Source organism: Buceros rhinoceros, unplaced genomic scaffold (assembly GCF_000710305.1).
Source record: "Buceros rhinoceros silvestris isolate BGI_N320 unplaced genomic scaffold, ASM71030v1 scaffold9011, whole genome shotgun sequence".
In the NCBI taxonomy this organism is placed as follows: domain Eukaryota; kingdom Metazoa; phylum Chordata; class Aves; order Bucerotiformes; family Bucerotidae; genus Buceros; species Buceros rhinoceros.
In genome coordinates, this window is record NW_010395924.1 from 30,452 (window position 1) to 41,644 (window position 11,193).

The following is an 11,193-nucleotide window of genomic DNA, read 5'->3' on the forward strand; positions in this document are numbered from 1 at the left end:
GGGAAGAAGTATTGCCTTTAGAGCACAATTAACATTCAACACTGAAGAACTAGTGCAAAAAAACACTGCTGAAAATTTTACACAGTAAACCAGTAATTCTTACCATCTCACAGTTTGTTAATAAACCCACAGCAAGTGTTTCCGTCTCACTTTTTGAGTATGTTAGGCCTCATTTTGAAGACATATTATTGCTGCACCGGTAGCAGTGCTGTTTCCAGAGAGGCAGAGACCTAGAGCTATAAAGAAATTTTGTTACCTTCTCTCCAGAGCTATCATTACTGGCAAAACTTAATTGTAGCATGACATTATTCTAAACTAGCAAACGGCCCCTACCTAATGGAATTGTTAAAAAATGCCCTTTAAGAATGTACATATAAAACAGTTAAGAGCTGGTCTGTGAGTACAACTTAGTACCATCCCAAACGTAACAGTCAAAGGAGTTACAATAAAAAGTGCAGAAGAAAATTATTAAAGATGTCACAGTTTTACAGTTTGAACCATGACTGCGTAGGCAAGCAATTCTCTCTTAAGAAAAAACCTAAATTACTCTATCAGAAATCTGTACCGAAGGTATCTTCAAGTACATCTTTGGACCGTCAAGCAAAGACTGCACAAATCTAAGTACGTTTATTTTGGTAAAGTAATAGGGTAAGAATGCAAAGGAGTAGTTCTCTTGGGTTAAGGCTGTCTGTCTGTGGTCCTAAAAGGCAGTCTTGCTCTTTCCAATTTTGTTAAAGAAAGATAGCCTGGCTTTCAAGAAGCACACTTCTCCTAAAGACTGACTTGACCCTTTCTTCACGCTATTGCTTTGTTTACTGTAACAGAAACTATACCCAAGACCTTGGAAATGCTGGGCTTTGCAGCCAGCTCTGCCATATCCCACAGCTAATACTGCATTTAAAATGTAATGATGTGAAACTGACCCCCACCAGAAATAGAGCAGGTTTTAAGGTTTATTTTCATAATAATTACAGATTTTTTTTAAGGTTATCATAGTAACGAAATGGGTTTAAGTTTCAATATAATGACAAAATTACAGATATGAAGACATCTGAATGTTGTAACAATTCTCTGTTGTCATGTCGCCGTCCAGGTAATGCTGTTTCAGTCTTATTTCTGGCCAAGCTGGGACAGCTAAACGTGAAGAGATGGAAACCATTAGGTGCTAATCTTACTCTTTCAGCCAAACTAATCTCCTCCTCACACAGTAAATACCCTTTAAGATTTGTTTGTATCTTACAACCACAAGTATGCTGGTAATAGAATATTTAATGCATACCCTCACAGGAGAGAACCCGAGCTTCAAATCTTAGCATTTGAATAAATCTCAGAGGTACAGGTGCAGTGTACAGTCAACTCGACAAAAAAGGTAATTAAGCTGAATCACAGAATCACCTGGTTGGAAGAGACCTTTAAGATCATCGAATCCAACCGTTCACCCTGCACTGCCAGGGTCCCTAAACCGTGTCCTTCAAATGACGAGTTATAAGCTGCTAAGTATCATTTGTCTCTTTCAAGTGCAACAAGAACTAATTTAGTGGTTTAAAATGTAGTTTTGAGTAACAATTTCTTCTCATCTTGAGAAGTAAAGCCAGAGGCGGTCATGGCTGCTGAAGGACTGCTATTTGCTGACCACCGTGAAGAACTTTTATTTTGCATTTGTATTGGACAGAGGCACAGAGAATGAAATGAGGATGGTAACGTTTTTAACAGCACTAGAAGACTGATTTTAGCATAGGCATGGACAACATCAAGCTCCCACTAGGCCACTGTTTATAAATAGCAAAATTTAGGACAAAGGTTTAAAGTTCACACTTGAATAGCAGTTTTTAACTTGAAAAAAAAAAGCCTGGAAAGACCCGCTATTTGTGCAAGTAGAAAAACCGGGTCATTTTTCCCATTAGGATTTACGTTAAGGCAATTCTTTTGAACTCGTTCACCTGCATTACCTGTGAACTCACATTGACAATATAGGCCTTCAAAAGTTAATGAAAAATAATGACTACAAACGACCATTTCGATCAAGTGAAAACAGATAACAAGAACATGTATTCACCCTTCACAGATTATTTTGGTTTTCTGTAAAAATTAATGGAGCGATGTAAAGGTAAGTAAGTTAACCCACAGTTACAGAATTAATAAATATTACAGAGGTTATCAAAGGTACCTACCTGTTTTATAAACTGTGTAGCGTTAAAAAGTTCACTGCAGCCATACAGGACATGTTTGCCTTGTTTACCCTAAAAAAAGAAAAGACAGGAAGAAATCAAGCATTTAACTGCGTAGCAGAAGCAGCTTAAACTAATGGTATACAAAAAAAAAAAAACCCAACAAACCAAAACCAAACCAACCCAACAAAACCCACCACCTTGATGGTGTTGCAGTCTTACATTTCTAGCTGAAAAAAGAACGGTTATTCCACCAGAGGAAAAAACCCACGTAATTAAATTGAAGTGGAAAATGAGGAGCCAGAGGCAGAAAGAAAGTGGGGGAAAATGGGGCATTTTAGATATTTAACCTCGCTAGAATGCTGAATTCTGTGATGTAGCTGTGAATGGCTTGGGGAAGCAAACAACCCCACCTGAGCAAACCCTACCCCTCAGAGTAACGGGGCACTGCGAGAGGAACAGTAACAACACATTCACTGCTTCTGTTGTGTTACAGCCTGAAAACTTCAACCTGTAATTCACTTCCATATGAGGATGATACCTACACTTTTTTTAAAAAGGGAATCTGAAACAAGGTGTTGATTTAATCAGATGCAGAATAACCTAGCTTGCAGTTTAACAGTGCCTGCCTGATAGCAAGGCTATCAACGCGCTAGGTTTGCATTCTGGAACAGAAAATTAGCTTAAGGAACCCGGTTTCAGACAGGTTAATTCCAGTGTTGGCCTAATAATCCCCAGTTCCTCAAAGTTCAAGCACAGGCTTGAGAAATCTGTTGCACTGTTAAAGGAGTCTTCCCCTGGTTCAAGCCCTCATCTTGATTAATTTTGAGTGGTTTGTGATAATAAACTGTTCTTGTTGCTGAGCAGGATCTTGAGCTTGAACCTTCCCATGTCTCAGGCCAGGTTTTTTTTTTAATCCTGATGCCTGAACAGGTCTGGTTTTGATCTAAACTGGTGTTTTGTCAGATTCCACTTTCAGTAGGAAGATTGAATAGCATTTGTTTCTGCCTATACCAAAAAAATTTAAACTATAGAAGTAATTGTGAAATGGGACTGTTTTCTTTCAGAGAGCTCTAAAAGACATTAATGTACACTTCCAGTCTGTCACATATATTCTTCTAAAAGTGTAATTTTAAGTACGTGTATGCTTTTATTGGAAGGTAATTATTTTGTCCATTCAAAGTGCTCTATCTCCAAATGATTATTGGAGCCAAGTTGAAACTGCTTAACATCTAAAAAACCTCACCCCACCCGACCCCCCCTGCCACAAAACCAAATCAAAGTACTCTTTAAAGTCCAGTACATGCTCGGTTTTAAATTCTTGTGATAAATGATAACGTCTGCCAGTGGTAGGTTGGAACACACTATCAAGCAGCACCTTTCTAATCACCTACAAAAGGAAATCAAATGAGATGCTAAATTCTCTTGGCCAGAGAGCATGCTAGCCTCCTCTTGGAGGCTCCCCATCGCTTGCAATTTTGATGACACATTTTCAGCCTGCTGAAGTGAACCTGGCCAATGTATTTATTTTAAGGCACAATGTGCCTTACTGACATTATAAATATTTGCTTTTTGATGATGTGAGATAGCCCGTTCTAGCGTAGAACTGCAAATAACTGGATTTGAGGGTTCCTCTTAATTCTCCTACAAAAAACCCCAGAATGTCAAAGTTGAATGATCATTGCTTCCTGTTTTAAAAAGTTTTAAAATACCTTCTCTGTGCTTTCAGAGGCAAACTGGCGACACAGATAGTGCTTAGAAAAATAAAGCAGTGAATAAAACCTTTGTGGTATCTGCTTGCGAGAACAGAGCTGTTGATTTTTCTCTGTTTTATTCTGGAGGAAGACTGATTTAATATTAGAATAATTAATAAGCTACATCTGTTGAAACAACACATGCTGGAAGCGTATCACATGGAAAAGCAAATTTTTCTGGATAAGCCTCTAAAAGTCACCTGGGAGAGGCAGAAAAGTCTCCAGGGGTTGGGAGGTGGAATTAAGGCTTTAATTAACCCTGTTTTCTCAAGAGCAAACAGCTTAAGTGGAATAAAGGTGAGGGAGTCTTCCCCTTTGGGACGTCATCTCCCACTGACCACATACACAGTCTGATTGAGAAACATACAGCACCCTTCAGCTGTGACAACTGATCATGAAGAAACCTCTGCCCACTGGTTCCAGAAAAACAACTACATCCAACTTCTGAAGACAGGAATTACCACTTCCAGTTCCTTCTGTCCTCTCCATCTGTTTACTAAACGACCTGCTGCTTGCCGCCTTATTCCTCGGAAACTTCAGCTTCCTGCCACTTTGCACGAAGTGCCGAGTGTTTAATGCGTCATGGTACAAACGCTCTGTATATGCACGTGTACACACATGGGCACGCAGCGCGCCTCAGCGGCCAGTACACAGCTGCGTATCAGAGGAGTGTACTAGCCTCTAGGGGATTCGGTTTCATTTCAGTGTGAACTAACAAACCTACATCACAGATACTCATGTTGCTGAACGCTATTATTAGTTATCAAGAATACTGATAAATGCTAAGCTGAGCTTAAATATAACTTCTTCCTCTCCTTTCCCCTCTCCGGACCAGCTCTGTTCCCCGTTTTCCCCTGGGGAAAACAACTTGGCACACATGTGCTGACTTCAAGTTCTTCAGGATTTACCTGGAAATAAAACTCTGCTGTGCTTGTTTTGTGGAAAAAGTGTATTTCAGTGACTGATGCTCCACATTTATTCTTCTGGGTGAAAAGCCTCAGTTCGGTCCGCCGCAGGACAGGGCGATCATACCAGGAATGAGATTAAGATCAGGAAGGAAGAACAGTATATGCTACTGCTCTTGAATAATTTATCACCTACTTCAAAATTTTCCCAAGGTTCCTTTTGTATTTTTTTAATCCTAGAAAGCGTTTCAATCCACCCCTGCCCTCCAAGAATTGTAATGATAGTTACTTTTCTCCATCCACTGATTTTTGCTATACAAGTATTCTGCTGGTCTGGCCAGCTGGAACCAGAGAAATTAAATCTGTTATGCAGTTGGTTACATATTTTCTTCTTTGTGCATATGACACTTCTTAGGATTTCTACACAGAATCAAATGCTGCAGCACGTCAAGAATGAGCTCCCGTTAACTTGATAGTGAAAACTTCTCAATGTGGATAAATAAGTGCTTAGATATTGATGCCAACCTGATCTCTGCTTTGACAGATCGCACAGCGTTTGCGCTATGCTGGCTTCTGAAACAGCAGACACTGCGCTCAAGTCACACTGCGGTAAATAAGATACTGTTATCTGCAGGCCTTGTTTCAAACTGATCTCATCAGGAAGTTCCACAATGAAAAGCACTGTCGTATCTCTTCCGCGAGATTTATGAAAACTAGAGAATTCTGAGCCGCTCCTTACTTTCAAGGCTGTGATACGCTACAGATCCCTTATTTAACAACAGCAAACAAAACCCAGCAACACTATGAACAGCCAAACTGGCAGTATTGGATGTATCGGTACCGGAGGTGGGTTAATTCAGTTAGCTACACCTGCTGACAGGTTTCAAATGCGTTCCTCTGTATGAAGACAAAATACAGCAGAATGCAGTTTATTCGCTCAATTTAAAAGTAATAACTGTTACGGAAAACCTGGTTTCTATCACCAAGTTACAGAATACAACTGACAGAAGTGCACGTACCTTTATGTAGTCAATAAGATTTTGATATTCAATATAGTTGCCTCCTCCAACGACAAACACTATTGCCTAAAAGGCAACACACACGTGATCAGAGTATGCATTCAAATTCTTTACGTTTCAGAAGTAAAATAAACACTAAATCAATAAGCTACAGCCAAAATCACCCTATCACACTGCAGTCTATTAAGAACTAGATACAGAACCAGTAGCTTCCCACCTGAAAGAAGGTAATAGAAGAGTTTTAGCAGGATGCAGAATAGCATCTGAGAGCTTTCAACATGTCACTATCTTCTACTACGAAATATTTGACATATATGCAGTTCCAACATGTTAACTTTTTGTGTGGAGATGTCTCCAGTGTCCATCAGAACAGTTAAACTATTTTCATGGATGCTTAAGATTTAATTACGGACACAAATAAAATACTTCTGTTATTAAGGAATACATTTTCTCATTATTTTCCCCTCACTTACTACTGGTAATAATCTATAATACTACAGGTAAAGGCTATCAGAATTTTCTGGCCTATATTTAAAAGAAAACAATTAATAAATAGAAAAAGGAGACTTAATAGTTGCACCACTTTTGTCAGCATTCACTATCCAGAATCATTTGACTACACTATATGAATTTTATACAGACTGTATGCTAGGACAGGCATTTTTGCTGTGACCACTTCTTAGCCATATATATGGCACCACACAGTATTGCTTTTGTTCAGGAGGATAATTAGGAAACTTCAGGAGAAATCCGAGACATTTGTATTTTGCCAAGGCAAAGATTCTGCTGATGACTCTTGGTTGCAAAATCAGATAAGTAAGACTTTTGCTATTTGCAAATATTTGTGTTGAAAAATACTGAAAGTTACTGGCATTTGTATAAAGTGGCAGCATTTGGTGTCTTGCTTTTTTCTTCCTTTAACTGCAGAGAATGTTTAAAACACTGTCACTTCAGTCAGTGGTCAACATTGCTGTTTAAGGCCAGACAAAGGATTAAATTTAGAGAGTATTCTAAAGTTTGGTATCAAAACGGGGGTTTTAAATTGCTGAGGATCCAATTATGATATTAATAAATCCCTATAATCACCTCCAGGAGAATTTTCTAGATTTTTTTCCTCCAGTGTTAGTTAATGCTTACATAGTCCTTTGAAGATGAAAAGACTTCTTTGGAATTACAGCTATTTATAATTAATACTAGATATAATTACTGTAAGTGGCTTTTGCAAACAAGACCTCTTAATTCCTTAATCACGATCATCAAAAATGACTGGTACTTCAGGATTTATTTTTTTTAACACATGAACACTGAAAAATAATTTCTGCGTGACTTACCTCCTGGAATGGATTTTTGTTTCTTGGAACTGAGCTAAGAAAAGAAACACAACCAAACTACAACTTAAATTTCAGCAAACATTAATATAAATACGCAAAATAATATCACGTACAGATGTTTACGGAATACTGTATAATATTAGACCAGCCTATAAAATAGAACAATATACTGCCCTTCTGCATTCTTTCTCCAAGTATTTTATTTACGTGATGTGTTATGGAAAATCATTCATTCTACAGGACTGAATGCATGAGTGAACTGGAGTTTTACTTCTCAGTTTTAAGGTTGCTGTTTGAACTATACGCTTACTGATGCTTCTAAATCTCAAAACCTACTACAGGCAGCAGGTACATGTTCTGCTGTTGGGTGTCACAGCCACATCAGGATGACCGTGATTTAAGGAGGAAGAGGCAAGTTCTGGTTTGGGTGGTGCGGACTCTTCCTCTCCACAGGAACACACAGTCCAAGTCCCTCCAAGGGAGGGAGCAGGGAGTGGGGGAGACGCCGCTTTTCCTGCAGCACTTTGCACGTGCAGGAGGAAGAGAAAAACCACAAAGCAAGCTCTGAAGAGTCAGTCTGCTCTCCTGCCCTTCGCTCCCACACCAGCGCTGCCTTCCTGCCCTGGGCTAGTCAAGTACACCTTAACGTTCTAACACAGACCAAAAGCCTTGCATTTTCCCCTTCAACTCATCTCTCCCCTTACTTCAGCAAGTTTTATCCCAGTGACCAACCACAATTGACTCAAAAGAGATTCCAGCATATCAGGAAAAAAAGATTTTAAGACGGAACGGCCATCTCTAATACGTCTTTTGATCTGTCGTGGAACTACAGACTCTGCCTAAGTAGAACTGTTGGTCCAGTTCTCTCGTCTGGTGAATGATACGTCAATTCCACACGTATTTTGTGATGTCCCTCCAGAGGGCAAGGCCTGGTTATTCTTGACGCAGGCTTTACACAGGCCATAAAGATACTGCTCTGCTAAGAAAGAAAATTACAGTAATGCAGGTCCTACTCTTCTTAAAAAACAATAGGTAGAAATGCCAGCATTTCTTACAGCAGGAGTAGGCTAGAAAAAAAAAAACCAGTCACTTCTTAATATTATTCCATTAATTATTTGATACTGTTATTTTAAACTAGTCACATTTTGTCAAGCCAACTAACCTATGTTTTTTTAATAATCTACATAAATATTTGATGGGATAATTAGACCATTCCCTGTATGACCATATGAGAGTTTTGTTGTCATGCTCAGGTATGATTGAAGGAACAGAACTTGAGTTTATGAACAACCCCAAACCAGAAATTAGAAGTTTTTCCCTATGATGGTTATTATAGCTACGCAGAATGGCACAATTATGAACTGCTGTAAATGCATATATTTAGATTGTTTAAAGCAATGGGAAAAACCCTTTGGCTTTAATAAAACAAAAACTTTGCACTTCTGCACAAAACCCTCCAAAAATGCTGCAAAAGCATAACAAAACAATGAAAGTTGCAATTAAAATGAAACACAAAATATTGGCAATTTTTTTCTTTGATGCTTTCAAAAGTTGCTTCTCTTTGAAATTAAACAGTCTACTTTCCGAAATATATTATAATTACATATTGTTATATAATCTGAAATTTGTTTTCTATTAGTTTTTATGCTGTTGGAAATATACTTTCCACGTATCAAGAACAGAGGAAGCAGGGACAGATTTTAATGCAAATAACTAAAACCAATCTTGGACTTACTTCATCCATATTCATCCTGTAATAAACCCCTGAAATTAAACGAATGATTGTTTTCCCACAGGCTCAATGAAAATTACTTTTAGGAGATATGTTCATACAAAGTATCTTCGTTGTTTCTAGGATATTAGAGGTGAGATTATCAGCCACAGCTACTGGTTGAAGATTCAAAACAAACAACATAAATTTATAAATCTCTAGCGTAATCCCTCTTCCTCTCTTTTATTGGTAAAATAAACTACATCCAACCCTCCCTTCATATGCACACGAAGATGTGCACCTGCCTATACAAGAGCAAATGCAGCCAATTTTTAACGATTTTTTGCAAAGTTATTAACAAATTAATACAGAAGGGTTATATTTAAATTAAAATTTTAACTGTTTAAAAAAAGTGCTAAGGAAATGGTGGTGCACTATTCAATGACTTTAACAGTGAAAACCCACGCAGTTTCAAAGAGACCAAGCAGTACCATATAAAGAATTCTAACATTTATTATCGCTAAATACTAGTACACATTCCTGTGACTGAACCGATGTACGTGCTAGCAGCACGTTCAGTCACTGGAACAAAAGATTTTACTCTTTAGTGTGATAAAATTTATCTGGTTGATCCAAGTTCCCATTGTAAACCCCTTCAACACCAACTGTCTGGACTTTGAATTAGTCATTAAAATCAGTGACTTGCAGCCGGCAAGTGAAATAAAACTTGATTTAACCTTTTGACAGGGTAGAAGGAAAGAAGCAAAGCCCTCAGTGAACTCACCTGTCACTGCCTCGTAGCATCTTGGGGTCAAAATAGCGGTAGTCATCTGTCTCCTATTAAAAAGTATGTTTTTATCTCAAAAGATCAGAATTTTGGCTTATAAACTTCTGCTTGTATCTGTTACATTAAGTATCATTCAAACCAATATCATTTCCCGTTCACCAGTCACATCATTCAGAATTGGCTGCGGTGTCCACTACTGTTTACGATATTTGTACATAAATGAACCAGTACAGAATAAACACCAGTGAGAGAGCTATGAAGGCTCCTAATGAGCTTTTTTTTTCTGGGTCACCTAAAATTAACTATTACACACTTTCCAAAAAATACACTGGTTGCATAATAAATCCCAACAGAAAGGCAATATGCAGAAAGAAAAATCAAGGTGTTACCAGCTTTAGAGGATCATCACATTGTTAGTTTAAATGCTAAAACTTTCCAGGCTGCAAAGATCTGCTATTGATTTAATATAAAACAAACCCCTTCTACGGCAATGAACGCTAAATACAAGACAGATCAAAAGCTGCTACTGTTGCGTAACTCACCCTTTTCATTTCATGATTTATGACTACTATTACACCCAAATTAAGCTCTTGAAGAAGAAATGAGTTCCATAAGAACTTGAAAAGTCTGTCTAAACTATACCAAAATTTTTTTTCGTCACACGAAACACTGAGGCGCTTCCAATATTTTTGTTGGCAACGAGCAGGATTTTGGCCAATTATTATGGATGAAAAACAAAATTTCTTAGTAACTCCTTCTGACAACTACTTGGCTTTCTTCTGTTCCTATACTAGATTTCATCCATACTTTGAAATTTAGTTTGTGGATAAACTGCGTGCAGGACTACAGCTGATTTTATCTGGGTGCTTACATGCAAGATCCCTCTGTTTCAATGACTCTGTAGAGCAGAAATAATTCCTGAGTAGCAGACATATTACCTGAGGAATTTATAATTTTATCTCTGAAACTACAAAATATTTAGCATACATGTGGTGGTTACACACAAGGGAAATAAATCTGTTTGATGCTAAGGACTTTCATGTAATTACATGAAATACGTCTCTTATTCTCAAGTTTGGCTTTTTAAAAAATACAATTTAGATCTAATTTCACACTGACCCTCTAAAATGCTTTAAAACGCTCCGCCGGGAATTTCAGCTGCATTTATAAAGTCTGCCAGCATTCATGATTTTGGCAGCCTTGTACATAAAGGTGATAGAGTGACTTTGAAGCAGTGAGAGAGCTGGGAATGGACAGATACTTTCAGGCTAAAAGTGGTACCTGAGAAACCTTTAACTCGGATAAACAGGGAAGCTGCAGCTTCCCTGCTTGTTAGGACGAATTACGGATGAATGACAGAACTAAAATCAGAGTTAAAATATAGTATCACAAACATTTCCTCCTGAATGTATTACTGCTGTGTTTTCTTGTGTGGGTTTGTGTAAGTAGACACATGAGAAGTAGTAAAGTAGGAGTGTGATAAGCTAGTTTATTTTTATTGTTGTTTAAAGACACCAT

General features: G+C 38.0%; 1 protein-coding gene across 2 annotated transcripts in view; it reads right to left on the minus strand.

The window, feature by feature from the left end:
* Positions 1-960: 960 nt before the first annotated feature.
* SCFD1 (sec1 family domain containing 1) overlaps positions 961-11,193 on the minus strand; it is a 47,089-nt gene continuing 36,856 nt past the window's right edge. For both annotated transcript variants that reach the window (XM_010145709.1, XM_010145710.1), the window contains 5 exons: positions 9,673-9,725; positions 7,178-7,211; positions 5,847-5,912; positions 2,172-2,240; positions 961-1,134 (listed from right to left, as the gene is read on the minus strand). In XM_010145709.1, the coding sequence (XP_010144011.1) occupies positions 1,111-1,134; positions 2,172-2,240; positions 5,847-5,912; positions 7,178-7,211; positions 9,673-9,725 (246 nt within the window). In that variant the 3' untranslated portion in view covers positions 961-1,110. The remainder of the gene's footprint in view (positions 1,135-2,171; positions 2,241-5,846; positions 5,913-7,177; positions 7,212-9,672; positions 9,726-11,193) is intronic.